Source organism: Electrophorus electricus, chromosome 17, assembly GCF_041902795.1.
Source record: "Electrophorus electricus isolate QZ-2024a chromosome 17, ASM4190279v1, whole genome shotgun sequence".
Classification (NCBI taxonomy): Eukaryota; Metazoa; Chordata; class Actinopteri; order Gymnotiformes; family Gymnotidae; genus Electrophorus; species Electrophorus electricus.
Genome location: NC_137513.1, coordinates 1,792,959 through 1,818,539, shown reverse-complemented (window position 1 = coordinate 1,818,539; position 25,581 = coordinate 1,792,959). Strand labels below are relative to the sequence as shown.

General features: G+C 45.4%; 3 protein-coding genes across 9 annotated transcripts; 2 read left to right on the top strand and 1 right to left on the bottom strand.

Moving 5' to 3' along the window:
* The first annotated feature begins 10 nt into the window (after positions 1-10).
* On the top strand, positions 11-6,687 carry map6b (microtubule-associated protein 6b). Of its 2 annotated transcripts, XM_027021210.3 has the most exons (4): positions 11-1,669; positions 2,785-3,004; positions 3,464-3,512; positions 4,855-4,992. In XM_027021210.3, the coding sequence occupies exons 1-3, from the start codon at positions 948-950 to the stop codon at positions 3,506-3,508; spliced, it is 987 nt and encodes a 328-aa protein (XP_026877011.2). In that variant the 5' UTR covers positions 11-947; the 3' UTR covers positions 3,509-3,512; positions 4,855-4,992. The 2 variants fall into 2 exon arrangements, with proteins under 2 accessions (XP_026877011.2, XP_026877010.2); XM_027021209.3 differs by lacking the exon at positions 3,464-3,512 and having other exon boundaries at positions 42-1,669; positions 4,855-6,687.
* A 1,253-nt stretch (positions 6,688-7,940) lies between these two features.
* On the top strand, positions 7,941-11,798 carry zgc:112083. Of its 4 annotated transcripts, none has more exons than XM_027021219.3 (10): positions 7,943-8,249; positions 8,671-8,834; positions 9,072-9,298; positions 9,457-9,568; positions 9,655-9,807; positions 10,031-10,105; positions 10,236-10,356; positions 10,470-10,608; positions 10,708-10,832; positions 11,014-11,798. In XM_027021219.3, the coding sequence occupies exons 2-10, from the start codon at positions 8,684-8,686 to the stop codon at positions 11,390-11,392; spliced, it is 1,482 nt and encodes a 493-aa protein (XP_026877020.2). In that variant the 5' UTR covers positions 7,943-8,249; positions 8,671-8,683; the 3' UTR covers positions 11,393-11,798. The 4 variants fall into 4 exon arrangements, with proteins under 4 accessions (XP_081556759.1, XP_026877020.2, XP_026877017.2 ...); XM_027021217.3 differs by having other exon boundaries at positions 7,944-8,288; XM_027021216.3 differs by having other exon boundaries at positions 7,943-8,834.
* Positions 11,799-11,911: 113 nt separating this feature from the next.
* auts2b (activator of transcription and developmental regulator AUTS2 b) lies at positions 11,912-24,171 on the bottom strand. 3 transcript variants are annotated; one of them, XM_027021214.3, is made up of 14 exons: positions 23,598-24,170; positions 22,958-23,027; positions 16,144-16,474; positions 15,842-16,038; positions 15,598-15,642; positions 15,227-15,322; positions 14,817-14,888; positions 14,616-14,645; positions 14,406-14,477; positions 14,166-14,307; positions 13,852-13,932; positions 13,672-13,755; positions 13,329-13,521; positions 11,912-13,207 (listed from the first exon to the last, which is right to left on the bottom strand). In XM_027021214.3, the coding sequence occupies exons 3-14, from the start codon at positions 16,232-16,234 to the stop codon at positions 12,070-12,072; spliced, it is 2,241 nt and encodes a 746-aa protein (XP_026877015.2). In that variant the 5' UTR covers positions 16,235-16,474; positions 22,958-23,027; positions 23,598-24,170; the 3' UTR covers positions 11,912-12,069. The 3 variants fall into 3 exon arrangements, with proteins under 3 accessions (XP_026877015.2, XP_081556758.1, XP_026877016.2); XM_081700632.1 differs by lacking the exon at positions 13,672-13,755 and having other exon boundaries at positions 23,598-24,171; XM_027021215.3 differs by lacking the exon at positions 22,958-23,027.
* Positions 24,172-25,581: the final 1,410 nt, after the last annotated feature.

Genomic DNA, 25,581 nt, shown 5'->3' with positions numbered 1-25,581 from the left:
CATTAGAAAGCGCTCTCACTCTCGCTCTCTCTTTCTCTGTGCTATAGATGATCAGCACCACTAGATGGTATGTATTTCTCACGTGCTCTAAGAAGGAAACAAAAGAATTGTGCGTGCCTCCGTAGCCTACGAGCGCGCGGAAGTAGTAGCACTACTGTCTGAGCGTGACATAAGCTTGTGAGTAGCTGCAACTGAGGTGGAATAGGGGCTCCACAATTTAGAGTAGTACCAGCAGAGCTGCTCTCAGATCAGGCTGCATTTGTCACAAGAGAAGAGCTGAGACAGACGCTGTGAAGTAAGGAAACTCCTAACAAGACCATGCGAAAAATGCAAGGTGGCGGGGAAGCATTTTCTAAATCTCATTCACGCGACTGTGCATAACGCAGAACGACTGCTGTTGAAATAAACAGGTGAATAGCTGCAGTTAACAATAAATGTGAATAAATGGGGGGAAAAAAACAGGACGGCCTATGCGTGAATAGGACTTTTTCTAAACCACGGTGATAGGACCGTTATTTTTCGTCAGATGCCAAATGGTTAAATTAGGGGCGTCTCCTCCCTATCCAGACGCTGACGGCTGCAGGTGACCGTTGACTCTGCAGAGACTGGGCATTTACACGAGGATTCCTCACAACCGGGCTGGCCTTCATCCGGTGCGCCTGTGTACACCCTTTTAAACTGCAGCGTTTTATTTGTCGTTGTGAGGGCCAGCGCACGGGAAACGTTAAATGACTTGAAATTACTTTTTTTTTTTTCGTTGCAAAGGCAAGTGCGCAAGCGCGTGCAGCACAATACGGGCTCACAGCGTTCGCGGACGATTTTCACGGACTTTCCCTTTCGCATCCCTTTCGGGAGTGATCGCAAAAGGTGGGACAGTAACCCCTCCGCAGCCGCGAAGAGGAAAACCCGGTGTCTCATCTTCGTGCAGTCGTCCGCCGCGGTGCGCCATGGCCTGGCCGTGCATCACCAGGGCTTGCTGCATCAACCGCTTCTGGAGCGAGCTGGACAAAGCGGACATCGCCGTGCCTTTGGTGTTCACCAGGTACTCGGATGTGGCCGAGGTACAACAAATTCACCCGCAGCCCAAGTCGTCGCTACATCCACAGCGGCGAGGCCCAGTCACCATAGAAACCCAGCCCGCCCAGGAGGACCCTGCCAAGGTGTCTCGCGCAGCTGATGCCGCAGCATCCCCGCGCGACGGGTCGAGCGCCTCTGTGATGCGCCAGGATTTCAAAGCCTGGAGGATTCGTCCCGAACCGAGCTGCAAGCCCAAAAACGAGTATCACCCGTCCGAGGCTCCGTTCAACAACGAGACGCAGTATCAGAAAGATTACAAAGCGTGGCCGATTCCGAGAAAGGGCGACCACCCATGGATCCCCAAAGCCAGCCCCCCTGCGTCGGGTATGAAGGCCGAGAGCGCGGGCGCAGAGCAGGAGCCGGCCAAAGCTGCCGATGAGACGGGCGTGGAGAAATGTGAAATAGAAGAGAAGGTGCGAGAGAAAGAAACCAAGGAGAAGAAAAAGAAAGCGCCAAAGAAAGAGAAGACGCCCGGAACTGTGGGCTCCAGCACCGAGAAGCGTGAACCGACAGCGGAGGCTCCAGGAAGATCGGTGGCGGATGCGCTGAACATGCAGATTAAGCAAGAGGTGACCTCTGGAAGCTTATATAGGTAAATATTACTGTGAACATTCTGCATATTTTTGTCAGTGTACTATGAATATAATAATGCCATAATGTCACTTTGCATGTTTTCAACTTTAGCAAGCTCATTTTTAACACTCAGTCATTCCTGCCAGGGATGGAAGCCCAAGCAGATTAAAAATGTTCCTAGTCACTTACTGACATCCATTGGACTCGTTCGCGAAGTAAAATCCTGATAGTGATTTTAATCTTTAATGTTAATTCATTCCCCAACCCCACCCCAACCCCAGGGTTTAAATTTCATGTTGTTTGGTCACTTTGGCATTGCATATCAGTTACAGGGGCACCAAGAAGTTACATTTATTTTAACATGAAGAACAGATTTACACTTTAATTATCCTTCATGGTTCCTTATAAGAACCTGATTCTAAAAAGCAGAATTATGACCAAACAGTAGTTAATGTACTGATCTCTTTGCAAATGTTTATATACACATGGCACATAGACATAATCTACTGAACTGAGGTCAGTTTTTATTTTGTGCTACTACTTGAAATTGAATGAGTCATGCCTGTATTTTCAGCCCACGTGACTCCTACACTTCAGAAAAGTAGCGTATTGCATAAATGTCATAGAAATACTCATGTTATTGGTGTCATGCATTGTATACATTACTGCTCTTTTGTTTATTGCACTTATTGTTGTCTGTTACAGAGCTTATATGTATTTTGCACTTCTAGGCATCAGCATTGATCCCTGTATTTCTACAGTATTCTAGTTCATTGGTATCTGAACTCTAACCTGCTGTACCGTACTAGGATGTACTCTATGAGTAAATGACAAAGCACTTTTGTAAGTCGCTCTGGATAAGAGCGTCTGCTAAATGCCATAAATGTAAATGTAAACATAGTTTCAGATTTCTCTCATATACATTAAATATTTGACCGTTGTCTCTTGTCCTAAAAGGAGCGCACAGTGGATTTATAAGGTAGATCAGTAAATTAATTGTTGACATCACAGAGAGATACTAACCATGATGCAGGAGTTCTTGGCACTCTTCCTGCTAGGTGTTTTACAGGTGTTTTTCTCTCTTGGATAGTTGCAGCCTAAACTATGGAGCTCTTCCGGTGCTTTCGCTTTCAGGACGGAGTTCAAGGCTTACACTGATGTCCCACCAGTGAAACCCATCAAGGCAAAATGGCAGTACAAGCCACCGGTGGCGGAGAAGGCTAGCCTGGAGACCAGCTACAGCGCCACCTACAGGGGGGAGCAGTCCAAACCCGGCGCCACAGACAACAAGGTGCTGGAGCGCCGGAGGATACGCAGTCTTTACAGTGAGCCCAGCAGCAAAGACCCCAGCAAGGTATGGATGTGGAGTGCGGTGTCACCTAGGACACATGTAGCAGCCACTCCAAGCACTGGCTGGTCCGGCCTCAAAGCAGGCTGGTCCAGTCTATATGATGTTAACTAGCTGCGATATTGTCCTTTTCTATGTGTGGGTTTGTGGCTTTAAGTGTGAAATCAGGAATTGATGAGACCAGGGTCATCCTCAGTGTTTACTAACAGGAAGTAACCTTTTGAGACTTGATGCACTCTTGAAGGGTTGTTTCTCTGGGGTAGGTTCTGCACCTAGAACGTCCCTGCAGGCCTTAAACTGGCTTTAACAAAGTCACATTAACACGTGTCACTTACCAAACAAGTGAAGATGAATAGCGAGTACCAGTATTTAAAGCTATTTAGGTATAAATATTTCAAAGCGAGGACAGTGATTGTGTGTGTGTGTGAGTGTGTGATTATGTAGTCCCTTTTCTCATCCTCATAGGACTGTACTGACAGTGACAACACTTCTGTTCTAAGCCTGCAGTAGTCAGGTGTGTTTTTTTAAGTTTTCTACACCAAGCATGGACGTCCTGGAGCATCTCACCACAGCACACCAACACCATGGCTGAGATTAGACCCCACACCGAGCGTCCGATTCAATCCATCCGCAGATCGGACAAGCTAGAGCTGGGCTACCTAATTCCAGTCCACAGACGGGACAGGCTAGAGCTTTAAGTGTCTGAAGTATGATGTATAGGATTCATCGCAATACACAGTCTCAATGTCTTACAAATAATCCAAAAGACAGATGTGTGGAAGGATGGAAGGATTAGGAGGAGGTGGCAGGGAATGAAGGACTGATGGATGGATGAGTGTTACCGCAGATGGTATTCTTAAATCCATGGTATTCTTTAAGACAGTATTCTTAAATCCATGGTATTCTTTAAGACGGTATTTTTAAATCCAGGTTTGAAATTAGGACTACCGCCAGAGCGGGAGGATTGAATGCACAAAGAGAGGTGCTGACAGTTGAATGCTTAACACTCTTTACAGTTAAGACTAAAATACCTTTCATTCACATCAGAAAGCGACATTCTCATTAGCTCAAAGAAATGGGCCCTATTTGTCTACCTGTGTGACTTGATGCAAATGACTTATGCAAGGTGATTGGTTATGGTTATTCAAGTTAATGTATGTCTAGAGGGATGATGCTATTTAAAAGTTCTGCAGTACAAACGGTTAGTTTTTGAAGGGTGTAAGGGACCCATGCTAACAAACATGCATGTTATCCCAAACCTACAATGTTTTTAATTTGCTTGAATTTCCTAAAGTTTGGAGATAAAGGTTTTAACCCATAAAATGCCCTTAAAACCATCATCAAGGACCAAGTAGGTCCTTGTTAGTCTCTAAAATGATAGCAGTCATTTTAAGTGTTCGTATAGTACACCACACCTGTACCGAGTATGTTCTGCTGAGTCACTCTCTTGCATTGAAAATGTCATCTGCATTTAAGAGGTTGAAATAGGGTCCAAACTGTCATATTGTAACACAGATTACTGCCATCTACCCTAACGTACACTAACCAAAATAGTGAAAAATAATTCATAATGAAAGAATTATTTTGTGTGACATTTCCCCCACATTTATATGCACAGGTAAGATATGATGTCTTTTGCCGGGTTGTTGAAGAGCAATAATTTCCTTACTTTTTATTTTTAAAAAATACTAATACATGCAGAGGCCTGAGAGAACATTAAATACACAAGTATCTTTGTAGAAGAAGAAAAACTTGCTTTACACTGATGAGTAAAGTCAAATGTAATGTATTTCCTGTTGTATATTATCACCATAATTTATTGATTCCAAATTTGTGGCCAATTTTTGTGCCCATAGGTGGAGAGACCCAGTGTGTCCCTCTCAAGACCAAAAAAGATGACAAGCCATAGCAAACCAGTGAACAAGGTAAAAGCCAAACAAGGCAGTGGCACCGAGCCTGCCAAGAAGAAACCGTCTGCGAGCAGCCAGTCTGCTAAGAAGAAACCCTCCGTGACCAGCCTGTCAGAGGGAGGGGTCACCAAGAAAAGTAAAGAAATTATAAACAGACTAGCTGAGGCAAAAGATTAAGTGCACTTTTGTGTGGATTTAGGTGTGTGTGTGTGTATGTGTGTGTGTGTGTGTGTGTGTGTGTGTGTGAGAGGGGGGTCCTGCATTATGGATTAGGTGACTTTCATTCCCTTATACTTTACCCCATTTGCTAGAGTCCAGTAGGTCACATTTCCCATGTTGTGTCTCTCGGGATTTTAAAGTGTGAGTTGTGGAATTGGGATTTGTCAGCTGGCCTTGACGTGAATGTGCTATTACTGCACAATCCATAAAGGCTTCTCTCGTGTGTTTACGTCTGTCTCCAGTCCCTCCACACCAACCTTCCCCAGAGCAGAAATGTCAAACATGAGGCTTCTCTGTATAGAGCCTCTGAGCAATTAGTGCTCAGTACTTACAAAAGATTCGTCTTGTAAAGACAGAAATGTGTTTACACAACAATGGGCTTTGACTACATTTTTACAAACACTTATTACACATTACATGGGTATAGGTGTTTTTAAATCACACAAGATATATATTCATATTTGTTTAATTTCTAACACACGACATTAATTAATGTTGTGTATACACACCTGGCTCTGGCAATTTAGTATTTCTTGCCCATAGTTCAACTCACTGAGTAATTAAAGAAACATGGCGTTTGTCTGGTATAAGATAAGTACACAAGCACCAATAAAGCCAGATTCATTACAGCTATTAGCTGTTAAATATGTTATCATATTCACTTCCGGGAACAATAAAAATTAATTGCCCAGTCAGTGGTTTTATCACTGAGTCGCTGTTGACAACATTAATCAATCAGGCCAATAACACATAATCAAAATAGTGTCCATTATTTACCACTGATGTCATATAATATCCTTTTCAATATTGCCTTTTTGCATACACATACATAAAACATCGATTAGACTTATGAAGTATATACACGGCAGTTCAAACTTTTCAGCAGAATGGATGTAAGGCTTCAACAGCCTCTCTGTGTGTATCTGTGTGCCTGTAGTTTTAGAATGTTAATCCCTTAAAACATTTACATGTTAAATTCTTAAAAGGGTCAATATACAAATGTAATCTGATATCTGTTATGCTATGTAATGAAAAATAACTTTGCTCATTTAATCTTAAAGCTGCCTGCTGTCATTAAAATTAAGCTGTATGGACGAATGCTGCTAACCATACTGCTGAGTTTGGTCTTTTGAGAGAATGTGAGACGTACTGTTTGCTTGGTACCACAGAAGTGACTGGCACATTCCTACTGGTGGAAGCATGCTCATTCCTGTCAGTCTGTATGAGTGTACCTCTTTGTCAGTGGCTGTTCTGTCGTTAACCGTGCCAGCTAAGCCGTGATGTGGGAGAGCTCCCCTCCACGTGCACCTGCAGCTGCTTGGTGTTCTGCACCTCCTGGGTTCTTCTACCAGTGTGTGGTGCACATTATACTGGGTGCTGTGCACACTACACTACACCAGGTGCTATCTCTGAGCTATGCCGTCCCTTTGAGAATATAGTGCCTGTATACAGAGCAACTTAGTGCCACCTGATCCCCAACCAGAATGCGTCTGTATGTGTGATGTGGTCGTGGTGTCCGCTTGCTTTGGATGAAATAATTAAAACCGTTTAAGCGATGCATTTGTCGTGTGTGTTTTTGTTCATTTTTAAGGAAGCAACTTTGATGACTTTTCAAATTTGCTTAACTTTTGCTTGACTTGACTTGAACCTCAAATGGAATATTTTATATTTTTATATTTCCAGACAAAATAACTAAAAGGTAAAAAGAGAATATTCAACAATGCACAGAAAATATTTCAAGCAAAAAAAAAAAAAAAGTTTTAAACTGAACATACTATATCATAGCCAACAGAGGGAACTAATACACACTTTTTTCAAGAATAAGTCTAAATTAATTTTCTAAAATAATTATTTACTGAATTAGGTGGTATTAAAATAAGAGTTGAATTTTACTTCCAGTAATGATGAGAGGCTCTCCATCTGTGTGTGTACATCCTTTCCCAGCATATTAGTGTGATGGTTGATCCACAGGAAGTGAGTGAACTTCCCATTTTGGATTGGAAAGTGAATAAAGGTTATCACCAACCTCTATTAGGGTAGACAGTATTCCCTTTATATATCTTCTGAATCCTTAAGTTAGTGAATATCTACATTATTTCTGTCCTACGTTAAATGTTGGGATGAACATTAGTATTACATTTCTGCCGTGGACTTCAGTTTATATGAAGGGTAAAAATGGTAAGATCTTGTGGTCAGTTTAAATTCTTTAGCTTTCAGTATGTTGCCTTAATGTTGTTGGTTTCAGCTTGATAGCTACTGGGCCAGGGCCTTGGTAAAGGCACAGTGATGGCAGGCTGACTCCTAGTAGCACTGGGCAAGGTGGACTCAAGTGGGCTCAAGACAAAGCAGGAATCCACGCACATTTTAAGCACTGTATTATCCCCATTTAGCCTTTTTCCTATTCGTTTACCATTCATTGGTATAATGGGTATGCACATATCATACTGTGAAATATATTTTTTTGAAATAACTTTAAATCATTTTGGATTGTGGTATAATTAATCATAGTTCCTTAGCAGTATTGTAGTAGGATTAGGGTTCATTTAGAGGGGCAATTATTATAGTGTATTTTTAACGCTCATATTTATTATACTTCACAGAGAGGTTTCACATCCGTAAGACTGATTTTCTCTCAAGGACAGGGGGGAAAACCACATAAAACATTCTTAATCTGGTAAAAAACTATTCATTCGAAGCCATTGAAAATAAGGAAACATGACGTATATTTTCTCGTCTTAAATTGTATTTTGGGCCTTTGATTCCAAAAGTACTAAACAAAAATCGACAAGGCGTTGGAGGACTTTTATTCTGTTTCGCTTCCTTTGATAGGGTCAGGCTGCGACTGGAAACAAGTGACCCTGCGTACAAACTTGTCGACACGCTGCTTCTAGTTTGGAGCTTGTACATTGATGCTCTTGAGAAGAGCCATCATGTTTGGTCCTCATGCTGTCGTTAGGACAGTGTTGTGGAGGTTTTAGCTACTTAGCTGGCGTTAATGTTTATACTCCGTCGTGGTAACACTAGGCGTGTTTTGCGGCTGTTTAACGCTAGCTAACAAGCTAATGGGTACTTTGTTAGCTGGCTAGAAACTAATTAGCTAAATAGTTTACTAGCCAACCTAGGTAGGTAAAACTTTCCTGCGTATGTGTAAATAACGAAGTGTAAGTAGCTTTATTTAATTATATAATCTTTCTTCACCAAATACGCTTATGCTTTGCCGGTTTAATCTCATATTCTCTGACAAGCTAGCTAGCTAAATTTTGAAACTGGCCTTGGTAACCAACTACAATCACAAACGTTATTAGTCTGACAACTAGCTTGCTAGGTTAGTTATTTAATCCCCGCACATATATGTTACGTGTTAATAGCTGCTATTTTTGTATGTATGTATGTATGTATGTATGTATGTATGTATGTATGCAAGCTAACTAGTATGCTACTATTTTTCCTTCACTATTAGCTACGTGGAAAAGTCTAACGAATTTGCAGTTGTGTAATATAGTTGGATAACGTCCTTATGAATTCTCTTTTACTGATATTTAGGTTTCGAGGTACAATGGCGAAAAGAAGAAAACTCTCCAATATGGTGATTGCATGTGAGTGGGCTTCTTGTACTTTTAAAGGGGAACGTATGGAAGAGCTCAGTGATCACATGTCTTTGCATGTGAAGGAGCATCTTGGTGAAGGAGACGCTTTGGAGGAGCTCGGTGAGTGCTTTTAGGCATCTGTCAGATACATTTACCAACGCTGATGAACGTGATGAGCCTTGCTCTCAGTAATACAAATTACTCCTCATATCAAGCACTCAAGAGAAATGTTGCCAATGTAGTTAATTGTGCACTGACACTTTAGAAGCACTTAAGCGAATTGCCTTTATTGCATTGCGGTTTAAGTGTAATATTAGACTAACAGGGATGTTGTCTGTGAAATGTTCTCTGCTCTAGACGACTACCCGTGCCTGTGGCAGGGCTGTGAGTTCCTGGCTATAGGCAGCCCTAGTGAGCTCCACGCCCATGCCCAGTTCCACATCTTCCACAGCAAACTGAAGTTCATCGGCACCCAGCTGCTACAGTCGCATCCTGAGCTACCCAGCTGTACTCAGGAGCTGCACAGTAACAACTTGGTTACTGACATCTCGGAAGGGTTCGTGTGTCAGTGGGAACACTGTGATGTAAGTGTGAGCCTCTTCTGGCATGTGTAGATTTGGAGTTTTTCAATCATTGTTTGTTTTTCGCTGGGGGCTTTGCATGGGAAAAAATGCTAGTTATATACATGTGAAGTCTTGTACGTCACCTGTATATCAACAGCACCTGGTTTCTCTATCGGCAGAGCACGTTTAACAATCCGGAGTGGTTCTACCGCCATGCTGACATGCATGCACACTGCACAGAATTGCAACCGCTACTAGATCAACAGCAGGCTCTGTTCTGCAGCTGGAAAGGTAGCTTATTCGTATTTCAGAGGGCGTGAAACATGAACCTTTGTGCGACCCTTGCGTGCACAGTTTTGTCATTGGGTGTCTTCCAGGCTGTGACGCTTTCTTCAAGATCAAGTACCGTCTGCGGGAGCACCTGCGCAGTCACACCCAGGAGCGTCTGGTGGCCTGCCCCACCTGTGGATGCATGTTCTCCAGCAACACCAAGTTCTTCGATCATATCCAGAGACAAGCTGAACCTGAAGGTGACTGAGCCTCTCTCGCTCAGTGCTCACTCACAGAGTCATGGTGTACAGTGTTAAAATGTTGGTAGCAGCATACAAGGATGCTTGTTGAAGTCGAATAGATTGTAGTCTTTCATGTAACTTGCACGATAAGGTGGTTTTGCCACTGTTTAGTATTTCTGGTGTTAACGTAATGGTTTATCTGAGTGTTACTGTTCCTGAGAGCATGCTTGCTTCGTTCCAGAGTCTTTGACGTGTGGGCATTGTGATAAAGGCTTCGCTAATGAGAGGCTACTGAGAGATCACGTTCGACAGCATGGTGCGTTCACAGTGCGAGGAGAAATTCCAGTTTTATGTCCCGATTTAATTCATGACATTTCATGACTTTGTTCAATAGTTGCTGCATCAACTTGTTTGCATCAGTCTTTGTGTCTTTTTTGTTGCTGCAGTAAATCACATAAAGTGTCCCCTCTGTGACATGACATGCACGTCCCTGTCCACCCTGAAGATTCACATTAAGTTCCGCCACTGTGACGAGCGGCCCTTCCCCTGTGACTTCTGCGAGAGCAGGTCGTGATGCCGGGGGCCGTCACAGTCTCTCTCTCACACACACACACACCGAGGAGATACTTGGGGAGAAGGGGGGCATTGTGGTGTGATGCTTTGTTTAATTTGCTCTTCAGCTTTAAGAACCAGCATGACCTGCGCAAACACATGGAGACCCACAATGAAGGAGCTGCCTACCACTGCACAGTGGAGGGTTGTGGCTACTCCTCCCGCATGGCTCACACCATGAACCAGCACTACAAGAGAGTGCACGAGGTCAGCCAGCAGGGGGTGTCATTCACCCTTCTTTGGAAATGCCTGGTTTGACGAATGAAATGGAGTGGTGTAATAATAGAGTATAATTGCTCCCAACAGGGAAATATGGTGTCACGCTATAAATGTCATCTTTGTGACAAGAACTTCTCGTGGTGTTACACGCTCACCCTACACCTGCGAAAGAAGCATCAGCTCAAATGGCCATCTGGGCACTCCCGTTTTAGGTACTGTACACTTGAGTCTGTTTTCCTCACAAACTAGCGTGTGTAATAGATGTTTTTACATTGAAATATATCATACAACTTTATGTTTAAGTTTATCCTATGCCTGAGAACAATTCGAATCTTTCGTACTGTCAAAATATACCTTGGCTCTGTGACAGCCATCACTTGTTTTGTTGAACAGGTATAAAGAGGACCAGGATGGATACCTGCGTCTGAACATGGTTCGCTTCGAGACAGTAGAGGTTACGGAAGAACTGATAAAGAACATGGCGGAGAAACGCACCCCCCGCAAGGTGCCGGGCTCTAGCGTTCAGGCTAAGAGGCCTGCACTGCAGATGGACAGTGCAAACACCACCTCTGCTGCCTCCTCCTCCACCGAGCTCCTGGAAGGAGCCGCCCCCACAAAGGATGATGCCGCCCCTGTGTATTGTGTGCTCAGCCCAGTGAGCGAGGTGGGCAGGGATCTGGAGGCATTGCCAGGGGCGGAGTCGGAGGTGGACTCGGGTGCAGTTCAAGCTCTGGCTGCTGTGGCCAGAGGGCTGGGTATGGACGTGGTGTGAGAGCCCTGCATGACACACAAGACTCCACTCAGTGTGTCTCAGATTTACACTGCACACGATCTAGGAAAATTTAGTGTTTACGGGAAAGGAACTGGGTGGGTTGTATGAGGCTGTTATAAAAATATTCCATGTTTAGATAATGTGCAGATTTGCACGTTCATGTTTTAAAATGATCTCAGGTGTGTGTTGCTGAGTGACGATCACCTGTGTGATCAGAGCTGCCAGTGCTGTGACATTACTTGAATGTTGGTTGAATTTTACAGAGGTTTGACTTGGTTTGTTATTTATATTTGTAAACAATTGTCTTGGTTTAGTCAATAATAAAATAGCGATCTAATTAATTTAAAAATGAATCATGTTCTTAATGAAAATGTGCTTGCTAAACCAATAAATCAGTAAAGAGTGATTTTTTTTTTTCTTCTTCTTAAAATTCTTTTAATTCTTTTTTTTTTTTTTTTCTCCACAAAAAAAGTAAAGGGCCAGTTTCCCCAATTATTGATTAAGCCTAGAGGTTGAAGAAAAAAAAAAACATTTAAAACTCCTCTTCGAAACAACGCTTTAATGAAAGACTAGACTTAATCTGCATCCACAAAATGGCCCAGACTAATTTCACCCCTGTACATCCCAACACTGTACACTGGTCAGACATGAAGTGCTTGGCTCTGCCTCTGTCCGGCTCATGGTGCCTCCCCCTCTCTGCCAGGGCGGGCAATGGCTCTGTCCTGCCTGTCCACCATGGAGGAAGTCTGTCTGGGAGAGCCCATCCGCGGCAGGAGAGCTGGCAGTAGGGGGGGCGGAGCTGTGTGTATGTAGCCAGCAGCGGACAGAGTCTTGCCAAGCGGGCCGTAGGGCGGTGGGTGCGGCAGCCCCAGGCGGGGGAGGAGGGGGCCGGGGTAAGCGGTGGGCAGGAGCCCTGGGTGCGCTAGGTGGGGCTCCAGAGTGGCGTGGTGCAGCGCTAGAAGACGACTCCTCTCGTTCTCCTCTCGCAGCAACACCAGACGCTGACGCTCCTCCTGTTGGCTCCTCTGCTGTTCCAGGGCCATTGGGTGGAGGAGGGCCTCCCGTGGGAACATGGGCGCCCCCATGTGGGCGCGCTGCAAAGGATCGGCCCTTAGCAGAAGCTCCTTGGGAAGTGGGTCCTTGGGAGGGAGGTCCAGAGCCCTGTACAGACTCCGCATTGGATCCCAGTGCTGGGCAGGGTAGGGCAGCCTCTCACCGCCCGAAAGCATGCTTGTCCCCATGAAGGGCGACACCAGACGAGTCCTGTCGAGGCTGTGGGGAACTGCTGCAACTCCTACAGACACAGGCATGGACAGCAGGGATGACGGATGTGTGGCTGTGGTCCTGGGGCCTGGCTGCAGTTTCTCCAAGGCCTTGGGAAGAGGCTTGACTTCGGAGGCCTCCTGGTCCTCCCTCTTCTCCTCCTTTACCTTCACCTGGCTGTTCCTTGCTTCGGGCTCAGTCTCCACTCTGCTCCTCTTTGCATCCGGCTCCCAGTGTGACCCCTCGCCACCACGCCTCTCCACCTCTGATCTCTGGTGTTTTGGCGACAGAGTCTCCTCAGCACTGGGCTTCTCCTCATGGCGCTGGTCGTGCTTCCCTGCCTTCTCTCTCCTCTCCTGCTGGCTCTCTTTGTGCTTCTGGTCCTCTGGTTCCGCACTCTGACTGGGAGGATCCTGCTCTTGCACTCTGCCTCGTTCCTTGTCTTTCGGCTCTGGGGACATGCCTCTAGCTGGCTCTACCATCTGCTTGTGACCCCGTGGACTAGTGTTAGCAGGCGACGGGCGTGTCCCGTTTAATTTCTCCTTTGTGTCCCTGCAATAAGAGAATAAAGCAACGTAAGCGAAGTAGGAAACAACAAAGGCAGGTTCCTGAGCGTCTAGATGCGCTTTCATTCAACGCTTGTGTCTGAGAAGTAAGACTGAGGATCTTAAACCTTTCATGTTGTTCTTTGTCTCTTTTGTCTGTCGTTCTTTCCAGTGTGGATGAAGCCTTTTCGGTGTCAGGGCCTCGGGGCCATACAGGTGGTGTAGGAAAGGAGGAGGGTGTCTGATGCAGTCTGTTCCAGGTCTCCTGAGTCCCCACTGCTGCTCCTTTATGGTCTTTACTCACTTGTGTAGAACCTGGAGCTGCAGAGGAATTTGAGCAAAGATCTAAGTGGTCTTATTTTTACCTTCAACTTCCTCTATGTCTTTGCATTTTTAGTTTCGGTACTTTTGACGACGTAGAGAGAGCACAACTGCAACCAGACCCGGGAAAAGCAGATCTCATTGACTTACTCAGCGATGGGTTACCAAGTCCTCCAAATGCCGTGGAACTCAGTGTTCCCAAACCCCCAAAAGCAGGTGGCTTATTGAGAGACTCTAGAATGTAAGAAAAGTGCTTGGGGTTTTAATGGCCTCAGTTTCAGCTGTTGGCCAGGGATGAGTCACAGCAGTCACATGGGAATTCAGCCTTACCATGATGAGCAGGAGGAGTGTGGACGTTGGTGTGGGCATGGGGCATGTGGCCATAAGGAGAGACCATGGGGTGGGCGGGACCTGTTAATGGAAGATATCTCATCTTAAACCTGGAAAATTTCCATCTTTCTAATCTCTGTCCAGCGCTCTTGGGGTCAGTTCATATGGAAAAACCGCACAACCGATGTGGATATCACAATATAGATTTGACTGGATCTCTGCTGTGCGCTGTAATACCGCACGCTCCGATACTAACCGCACTAATATAGGCTTGCTCTTGTGTTTGTGGGTGTAACAGAATCCCCGTGACTTACCAGCAGTGGAGAAGATGGTGGAAGGGCGCGGTAAGTCACGCGGCTGTGGGACCAGCCCTATGAAGCCTGAACCAAGGGGACGACTCAGGAGGTCTGGCTTCAGCCCAAAGTCCAGCTTATGTGGCTCGATCTGTATCTGCTTCTGAAATGCATGCAGACCAGAAAAGCGATTATAGCTCTTGCGTGGCCCCTGAAAGGTCGGTGAAAAGGTGTCTTCTCAGCCAGCATTTGTTAACATACCTTTATTTTTTGCTGATGGTGGTAAACTTGCCATGCTATGTGAACATGCATGGCACACCATTTCCCTGGTTTCTGTTTTGTTTTGGGTTTTTTTAAGGGAAAAAGAAAATGCATGTAAAAATAAAGATAAATTACTGGAACGGGTCAAAGTTTTTTTGATGAAACGTGACTGAATGAAGCTTGTTAAAAGGCAGGTGGTGTAGGTGTTACCTTAGGTGTGGGGCACACTGAGTCCAGAAACTAGGAAAGAGTTTGTATGAAATATTTAGTCAGCCTGCTTACTTTAACTTTAATATTAATTTAAATAACTCAAGCATTCTTGCTTTCTTGTATCACCAAGCTGTTTAAAAAAACTAAAGGTTTAACCTGCAGCTGGATGTATTTTTTTGTAACATTGAGTTGTAGTCTTACTCTAGATTCTTTCTGTAGGAGTGGGCGGGGCATTGTTCCAGGTCTGGAGACTACGTCTAGAGGATTATGGGCCTATCAAAACAAGAAATACAAATGCATATTATTTTAAATTCGCTTATTTCCAAACATTGTTTATGAGCATGTGGTACAAGTATTCAATAATACCAAAAACATTGCACAAAGGTGTTGGATATAATGGAATCAATCTGGATGCATTTTGGGGTATTATAGATAAATCATAGTTTATAGGTTAATCCTTTAAACTTTAATACTTTTTCTTCTACACTCCAGTAACACAAAACATAGTAAAAATGATTGTTTCCAGAAGGTCTTTAATTTTTTATTAACCAAATAATCCATGTTCCTCATGGGTGATGTGAAGCAGGTGGATCGGCACAGGTGTGCAGTACCTTGGGCTGAAAGGCTCCCTGCAAAGAGCCGAACATTCCCGCTGGAGGCAGTACTGGAGCCAGCCCGGGCATCCCGGATGGGTAGGGGTGAAACAGCTGGAAAACATGGCATGCCACTTTTATCATTAGTCTGGAAAAGTGAGTCCTGGAAATGCTGTCTACAGCGCTACGATAGAAATGATAGCAACACAAAACAGGCCCCAAAATCTGTTTATAAAGTTTGCAATGATTTAAGGGGAAAACATAAAGGTAGTCTTTGGTCTAAAAGGTTCCAATAATTTTCAGTGTATTTTTGCACTAAATTTACAACGTGAGTAGCCCATCACACTACATGGACTACATAAAGTAAAATTCATGTGGAAGTGACTTACACTGTGCCTGTGGAAGCTGTCCACTTTTGGTGGGTATTTGTCAAACTGGAAAGAAAGTTGATATATCTTTCTTTAAATGCAGAAGTTAAAACCATACGACATGTACACGCAACCAATCAGATATCACACGCTGCCCATACCACAGCTCATCCTAATTTACTGTTGGCGATCTTTACAAAAGCAAACAAAGAAGGGAGTCATGTGGACTGCCCCATGTCCTCAGGTGTCTGGTGGGAGTACGTACCAGGGGCACGGCAGGGCCTGGCAGGATGCCCGGGTGGGGGTATGGCGTGAAGGTGTGCTGGTGCGTGTGCTGGTGCGTGTGTTGGTGCTGGTGGAACTCGGTGCGTAGGTAGGCGGGTGGCGTCAGTGCTGTTCTTCGGTCCATGCCCTGAGAGGCCAGGAAGCGCGAGTTCAGCTCCTGACGCAACAGGTCTTGCTCTGCGGGTCGGTCGGGACGCACGGTTAGCTTGCACGCGTGTTTCGCCAGCGCTGGTAAACCGGTGTGCACGACTGCAGGGGTGGTGAGACAATGCTGTGGCCTACCTGTATAGGGAGCTGCTGGCGGTGCACCTGCCACAGCTAGAGCACTTCCTGTCAAGAGCGGAGGGGGTGGCAAGGCAGTCGGAGAAAACATGGCGAGCGCAGTCCCACACACACAAGAGCCAGTCCCAGAAGCACAGGTGTCTTCCCTGACTAACGGAGCAGCTTTTGCTGCGATTATTCTGGTGTGCAGGTAGTTTGGATAGGTCAAAGCAATCTCAGTCCTTATTCTGTTTCCAGGACAGGTGACTTAACTCTACTCCTCCTTCCAAAGAACCTCCACACCCACTTTTGTCTGGTCTCGCATTTGTATTGGCAGCAACATCACCGATATCTGCAGAGACAAAATGAACCCCATCAGTGGAAATAGCCGCATGCCCTTCGATACGGTCAAAACTCACCCACCTTCATATTGGTTACTGCCGTGAGCCCATTGCTTGGATTAGTGTCAGTAGGAAAATACATCCAGCGTACTCAGACTGCATTATGGGAAATAATCCAATTTAGGACTAGGCCACTAATAATCCGCTAATTTCATTTGATAACATGTCGTTCCAAGAAAAGGATATTAGTATAATGCTCTTGGTTAATGCTGTTAGGCAGGGCCACGCAGCGGTTGAAGGAGAGGCGGACAGATCCGTGGCTGGCAGGTTCTAATACAGCAGGGCTTAGGCAGAATAAAGGCCATCTTGCCTCTTTTATTGCGGCACCTTTTCTGTGGCATTACGCTGCTCTCCTCTTTAATTCGGCTCCCCTCAAAGTAAACCTAGCATTTAATGGCTAATGTCGGTGTCACTTTGACATTTACCGGACCTTCCCAGGGGTGCACCAATGCCGAATGCAAATGGGGCGGAGGACTGGAATCCCAAGAGGATTGCCGATGTATACAACCTGCAATTACCTCCTTCTGAATGCCACTCAGGCACATGAGGGTAAGCAGTAAATCTCCTTTGTGTGGAGCTGTCAATTCGGGCCTTTTCCGTCCCTGGAGTCCGTTGTACTGAGAGTGAAAGGTCTTTTGAGAGGACCATAATGGATGGTTAGGCTCTCTCGGAGTAAAGCCCCATTCGTGGGCTCCAGGGGGCCATGGAGGAGGGAGCACTAGAAACAGCTTATTTGTCTCTGTGGAACGGCGGCTTCCCCCCGGTGAACAGTATGTATGGAGCAGGGTGATGCAACCACAGGAGGGTGAACACGGCAACGCTGCGCTTCAAAGCGCCATGCAGCTACGCTGTGCTCGCGAGAGCACACGCAACCGTATGGTGCAGGACTGGCAGTCCAAGATGTTGTGAAATAATCAAAGAAAAAATTTAAACCCAGAAAACATTCAGTGCTGTCTATATTATTGTCACTTCCATTGCATTTAATCAAACTGCACAGATAATAAATGTATCACACAATGATACAAAATTCACAGCATTAAAAAAGACGGCAGTACAAACATGCAACGAGGCACTCATAGCTCGTTACGCACAGCTTGCTCACTACTGCTTATGTTTCAGACTTGTGAAGGAGGTTTTGATACCTAATTTATTATTCCTACTTATCTTCAAAAACACTAGACACATCTTTTCCGAAAACACTGGTTCTGTTCCATTGTAAAGCTTCATTGTCTTAAAGCATTTGGAGTTTTCCGATCGGCTGGTTCCCACTGAGTGAAAGCCCTGTCTGAGAGTGCCTGACGACACCCACCTCCAGTCCTTCTTGGTTTAGACATTTCAGTGCAGATGCTGTAACTCGACCCGACTGGGGCTTGGACCGCTTGTTTCCAGTTAGAGTCACGACACATTCAAGTTCTTTTGATGCAGGTTGGGTATTAGGGTTAAGCCCCTTGAGCTGTCAGCCCACCAGCAAACGGCTCTTCCTATTTCACTGGCAGCTCCCTTGTCCAAGCCGTTTTTGTCATTCATCAAGCCCATTACTGAGCTAACACTCTCTGGCATGCTGAGACTAACAGCCTAATCCCTCCATTCACACAAAGGCCAGATTAGCTGAAGGTTAAACACTCTTGTTCTTTAAATTTCTGTCCTGGTCGGAGTGCTGGGAAAAAGCTCTTAATCTTGTGAGGGAGCAGTTGGAAGAGGTGGGCGTGTGTGTGTGTGTGTGTGTGTGTGTGTGTGTGTGCGTGCGTGTGCGTGTGCACATGCACAAAAGAGATGCACAGGACTCATGTGGGCCTTGAGGCAGCCTCCCCGGAAAACAAGCCAGAAAATGTTTACAGTGGCGATCGTTCCGGAGGGGACAACCGTAGGCCCATAAATCACCCGGCAACGTTGCGTCTCGCACACAGCAGCAGCCGTGTGCAGTTGGCCAATGACTCGAACAGAGAAACAGTTGTTCTCGCGTGCTGACAGATTCCCACGTTGGTTTTATCTTAGCTGTAAATGAACCGTAGTCAGCTAAAGGTGCATCTGTTCCACACCACCTCTTACATGTGCAGAAACATTTCTCCAACATCTGAGGACAATATGGCATTACTACCCTTCAGCACACTAGATGCTGAAATATCCCATCACAGAACGTTTCACAAACCTTTGATCTAAACCTTGAAATATTTAGACAACAGAGCAACATCTACGTGCCATGAAAATAAACCAAAACATGATCTACACAAGACCTACTAAGAACACTGGCATCTGAACTGAGACATAAATAGCTTTTGGGCCTCCACAGCCAAGAAACCTTCACACCTGCACAGCTTTAAGTGTTTAAGTAGCGAATCTTTACAGCCCAGTGAGAGTGGAAGTTAGGTTAAAGAAATTTTATGTGGCTCTTATATAAGGCAACAGGGGCATCTATTTCAGAATTATATGCCAGGTCTGTCTGAAGGTTCACAGTCTTTGATATAGAGTGTCAAAGTCTAAGACTTCTTTTAACTCTCTTCCGCTTTCTCTCTCGCTGTGCGTGTGTGTGTGTGTGTGGTAAGCAAACAGGCCCTCTCTCCGCCTTCAACAGTAATCCTCCTTGATTGCAAGTACACCACAGAAAGATAGTAACAACAAAACCCCAGATAAAAGACATAATATTTTTCCACACGACATAAAAGGGACTGTGTTTTAATTGGACCCTTTCAGTCGTGACTTGCTCACAACTCATCTTTTCTGTTATTACATATAACTAACGTACAATTAAAGCCAAACCTTGTGTACACATGGGAGATGTGACATATTAACATGGCATTCAATAAAATGAAAATACTGTCATTTGAGCAAGACACCCCTGGCATTCAAGATAATCCCTTCACAATGCAGGATGTAAGACAGCAACCCTGAAAAGAGCGCATGAATGAATGGCAGAGAGCAACCCGCCTGCGTCAGGAGAGGTGAGTGCACTGGCATTGAGCTCTTTCATTATTCAGCGGTCAGGTTTCTCCCAGTTAGGGATCAGGGGCGGTGATGTAGGGCAGACATGCACACAATAGCTGTCAGTGCCTATGGGATGTCTCGAACAGCCTGCTTCCTGGAAAACTCGGCCCCCCCCCACCCACTCACACAAGTGGAAGAATTTGTAGAGGCTCCCTGCTCTGTTTTAAAGAATGACCTTACCAGCGAGGAAGGAGCTTTGGGGGGGGGGGGGGGGGGTTGAAGAAGGAGGAGGAGGAGGAGGAGGGGTCCGTCTCCAGAGCGCCAACGCGGCGGGTGGGCGGGAAGAGTGGTTGTCACCCCAGTGCGGGCGCGTTTAGCTGGGGTCGGTCCTTAGCGCTCGTAAGCCAGGTAGCCAGAGGACTTATCTGAGCTGTGCGGAAAGCTGTGAGCTGGCAGCTGCCTCTCTGATCCCTCAGCAGGGCGTGCAGACCCCACCACCCCCCCGCCGCGCTCACGCCTGGACCAGCTCAGGTTACCGCCAGAACAATGTCAACCCTGTGCAGGTTCTTTGTCTCCGAGGGCCCGCCTGCATTAACACTCATACCTATGTCTGAGCTGGACAGGGAATTACTACATCATACTGTGGCCTTGGACGGGTCATTTGCAGTGTTTCATGTACAAGCCAGCTGCAATTAACGTGGTTTTGAACATACTTGGTCTCAGGGGCCCAGAGAGAGGACCAAAGAAATCAGTCTCTCTTCCTGGCCTACAGCTAAGAGCTTTTGAGAGCTATGTCTAATGTACTGATTTTAAAAAATGGTCCAACCTACAGTGTCTTGAAGTTAAACCCCTTTTCAAACATACAATATGTATTTGCAATTCGTAATATGAGTTTGTGGCTATGCATAGCTTTTGAAACCAAATTCATAGCCGTAACTCCAACTGCAAAACTCAACAGGCAACCAGCTGTTTTGCATACAGAGCAAGGCTGTGAATTTATAGAGGCCAAAATACTCCAGACCTCAGAGCTCCCTCCTTCAGTGCCATCTGGATTTTTTTAAAGCCCTGGGTAGACAGGATTTTTTGTGTGTGTTTGCTCCAAAAGCATTAAGGTGAGCGTTTTAAAGACCTCTTCAAACAGACTGCTGTCAAATTAATAAAAATAGAGTAAATAAACAGTCCGATCTGGACTGCAATAAACACTGAAGCACTGTCTGGGGAATCCTGCTACCCTTACACCAATAAAGCCGCCTGTGGCCTCCACATGAGGTATCTGTTCCTACAGGAGCAGTTCATCCAGAAACCCCATGCACCAAGCGGAATGTGAACGTTCCTGGGTGTCCTTTTAATACACATCAATCACGGAAGTTATAAAGCTGCAAAAGGCCTCACGCCCTGGCCAGCCGCCACCCACTGACCAGCGCTGGGCCCAAAGCTGCAAGCCGCTCCATAAATAGCCCCTCCAGTTATTGCAGGCAGTGAGAAGGTAAGGATTCAGTGTTGAGGGAGGCTGTCAGCATATGACAGCTGGGTGTCAGCCAGGTGGAGACTCAGCTCCTCCGGGGCCTTTCTTTAAACGGCATCTCCGCCGAAGCACATACCAACAGCACAGACGTGTTTCCCGAGTCAACACCACACTAATGTAACCAGTACACCTCCACAGCCGGGCCACGGACCCGCGGCAGTAAAAGGCTTAGACACTTTTGAACAGTACTGCTGTCAGCCGCCAAGCCCTTCTGTCAAGTGTACCTTCAGTCAATTACACTGCTCCATGTGACATCTGCTGGCATAAACAGGCTAATCAAAGTGAGGACATGCACAACTTTAAGCAATTACTATTACGTCATGCACGAGGACCTTTGATTTAGTTACAGCTATTGAATATTGCTTAAGAAAATGCTGATGTGTACAAATGTGCTCCAAGAAACGTCTGATCAAAAGCTAATTCTAAGAACTACCATGAGGAATGTAAAAAAAAAACAAAAAAAAAACCTCATTAACTATCCAATCAGCCATAATTGTGGTAAGCACTCTTTATTTTTAATTACATTAACAGGATCCTAAAGACCCCGAGACACCACAGGATGCAACTGGATACATCTACGGGGAAGAAATCCTTAACAGTGCTGCAGTGAAGTGGGTGTGAGTGCTCCCAGTGAAGGGCCTCGGTGCTCGGTGGCTCTAGCATGTTGTCTCCCAATACAGCAGTGTCCCGCATCTCCCGGGTTGTTATCCGGGCCCACCCGGGCAGAGAGCCCCAGCTTGGCAGGTGGACCGTTACCCCTGACCCTCAGATGCCTGCTGCCCTACAGTCAGTGACCAGGGCCTGGGTTCTGCTGACAGAAGCCACACAGCGCAGCATTCGCCCAGACCATATCCACAAACACCACTCACTACTGCTGCTAACCGTAGAACTATAATTCCTTATGCCCTTAAGTGCCTCTGTTTGGATTTTTAGTAATCTTTAGTGAACAAGGGCAAAAAAAAGGTGAAGACATGCAGTCAGTGGCCATACTTTAACTATTGTGCGTTAAATACAGTGTCGTGCCAGTGCTTAACAAACATACTGTGAAATGTAGTTTATGTAAATGACCCTCAATAAGGTTGAAGTGACTTACAATAACAGTGTTGCGTTCCAAACCAATTACTTTACAGATGACTGGCACACGCTTGGCTCAGTGTGTGCACTTTCTTAAGTAATCAGGAGGCTAATTGGTTAACGAGCAACCACACTTTGCATCCTTGTACTCAGTCCAGGGGATTTCTCACTATGCCATCTGCTCAAAGGTAATCTGCAGAGCCTCGTCGGAGTACTCCAGCCACAGGCTGCCCACAGTGGCTTTATAGAACGGATGTGTTCTGTTTCAGCCACAGTAAAGGCTGGGATCAGAGCTTATTTCTTGCTTATTCCGAACAGCTCTTGCAGTTTCTCTACCTGCGAGGTCTACCTTGAATATCCAGCCCAATGAACAGGCAGTCTAGGAGTCAAGGAAACGGGCCTCGTTTGGGGAAGATATGAAATATATCTATAAAATATGAGATACGTCAAGCACAAGCATTTTGTAAGACATTGGACATAACCCGAAAGTCAAAACCAGGCCAGACAGCAGCATTAAAATCAACTGCTTGGTCTATTTATGAAACAAATCCCAGTTAATTAATTAATTAACTCCAGTTGCAGAGGTGATGACATCGTTATCAGGTAATTGGGTTTACACAATCCTCTAGGTGGTCGATTCTTTTCTCTACTCTCAGAAGTACCACTTTAACCCAAAGTTCCCTGGCATGTGAGACTAGCTACTCAATCACTTATGAACAACTGAATGAAAGAAATCAATGGAATTGTGTACTTAATACCATCATGCCAACAGAGGGCCCACTGCTTGGATCGAAATTATAAAGTGCACCACATATCTTGGGACATAAATAACAAAATATTTAAAAATATACAGCTTGTCTTCATTTCATTAATCAAACTATGCAGTTCCTGCTTTATATGAGCATTTTCGTACCTTCATATGGTGTGAAGATGTTCTTTCATCAGAACCCTGCACCGTAAGTATGAGTCTTTTATGCAGCTCTCTGAAATCAGCAAAATATGAAATACTACACTCTGAACATTGCTACCCTTTGTATCCACAAGAGAGCACTGTTAAGATGCACTGAAAAATGATATGGCTTTCTGTGGCATTTATAACACGTTATTTTTAAACCCCGATGCACCAAGTTATATATAATAAATTCTAGCGTTTAATTGAGTAATTGCATATACGAAAATATATGGAGACGTCTGGAAATGAAGCATTTAATGACCACAACTCAAATTAAATCTTAAAATTAAATTAAAACGAAATACCCCAACATTCAGACAGCCGTATCTGCCTGGTGTTTACTGGTATTATTGGCGTTTCAACTAGTACAATTTATGCATATGTGCTATTGATCCTTTCGACTGTCAGTTAATTAAGAATTAGTATACTAATAACTGTCTGAAGTGCGAACCTATTGTTTTCTGCCTTCGAATGTTTTCTTTGCGTTAATATTTTAATGTTCGTGTTAGCATTCACCAAGAGTGAAACTGGTCAAACAGAAGCCATTAAATGTAAACCAAACGGATCATCACTGGCTACAGCTTTTGAAACTTTTACTCACCTAATTTGTCGATAAATGACACCAATACAAAATAAATCTGTCGATCCTTCATGTGCACATCAATGGTATAATCCACAAACATAGCCAATTCCACCAAAAATAATTACAGGGGATCCTTTGACGTATCTTCCCGGTTTTCCAGCTAAAATTGCTCCAGCATACGCGACTGTGGGTGTAAAGTTGCTGTGTTACAAGGACAAAGAACCCGCTCAAATAGTGCAGGATCCTTCCAAAGTCAAGGCGCTTGCACAACGCGATGAGCGTTACACAACTTTTATTCCTTAGTCTTTTACCACGACAGAGTGGCTGGAAAAAGAGCTGTGCCGAGCACAACGGGAAGACAATTATCCATTAAAACACGGGGTTCCTTCAGTTCTCTAACTAGCGAACCAGATGAGATCCAGACCCGACGAAATGACAGCGCAGGACACGCTTCTCCGAGGGCATGTGCACCCGACGGTCGAGCACGGCTTTTGCGGAACGGGGTCTGCCAGCACACGGCCGCGAGCGCGGAGGCTCTCTGCATTCTTTTCCTGTCCCCACCCTCAGCAGAGCTGCCGCTCTCGCGCTCCCCACCCCACTCCACCCCACACACGTCTCCACACCACCCTACTCCACTCCACGCCACTCCACTCCACTCCACTCCCTCCAGCAGAACGCAGGCGATGCGCCCCGCAGCCGCAGTAACCTGCTCGAAGGATGCTCGTGAGCTGGTTCTAGCTCGCACTAACATGAGAACTTACTCCCAGCGAAGTGAGACAGCGTCACCTCCAATTAATGGTGGTGTGCTGATCTGGCAGGAGGTATCTGTCTCGAGTGAGAAATGCACAGTATTATGTCATACCAGCGTGGTATATAAGCATGCATGGATATTTATAAATTCATATAGAACCCATAAACAGCCACGATGCACACGAAAGCTATGATGTGCTGTAGAATAAGCCTGCTTCCGATGCTGCATGCAGCAATGGCTGTTGGACTGATCCGCATTGCAAGCTGCAGACAGGCCAACCTACAGCGAGCACAGACTAGTACACTGTTACCAACTGCACAAAGGGCCCAAAAACCCCACAATGCAAGCCATGATCACATGATCATATCCTCCCCGAAACAGCTCCTCCATGGGGAAATAGCCCTGTTGTTGAACAGCATCTAATCACAAGAAGCCAGTAGGTGAAGATTAAGACAAGCAGCTCTCCGAGCTGCGGCCTTCCTGCCCCTCCACTCCGAACCACTCCCCCGAGGCCGAGCTCAGCGGAGAAGAGAGAAACGGCAGAAGACTTCAAAGCCCCGCAGGCCAGCCAAGCCGGCAGGGAGGTCTCTCCCTCCCTCTTTTCAGCCTCGCCAGCCCTGTGGGGGTGTCTAATTGCATGGCGGCGAGCGCGAACAGAGCGAGGCCTTGTCAGAGACGCGGTGGGCTCTCCCACTGGGACAGGGCTGTGATTCGCGACTCCGCGGCAGGGCCAGCAGGCTGAGGATAGACGGGCCGTGCTTCCTTCTGCTGATGACACACGCCGGGAGACCGATCCAGAACGGCGAGAAAAACGTGGATAGAACAGCAGGTGACTGGCAGTTGCTTCCAGCCTAAGAAAATTGGTCCAAATCTATTTGCCTGATGCGTGACTGACAATTCAGTTGAATTTCTCTTCAATATTAAACTGTAAAAGATCAGTTACTAAAGATATTTAAAACTGGTGTGTCAAACACCAACACATTTAGTACATTTTTAGTTATATTCACAGATATCAACACTGTAATACACGATCATGCCAGCAATCTTTTCCACTTTTAGAGGTTCGACAAAAATAAAGTAATTTATTAAACTACTTACTGTACAATTAGTACACTTACAACTTGTTTGAGGTCATTTGATATATTGTCTAATTATGAATAACAATAACTGACAAATTATAAAAATCTGATATAAGGGTAGACTGTGTACTTGTGTATCGTATTATTAGCATAAGTGTCCATTCAACAATAA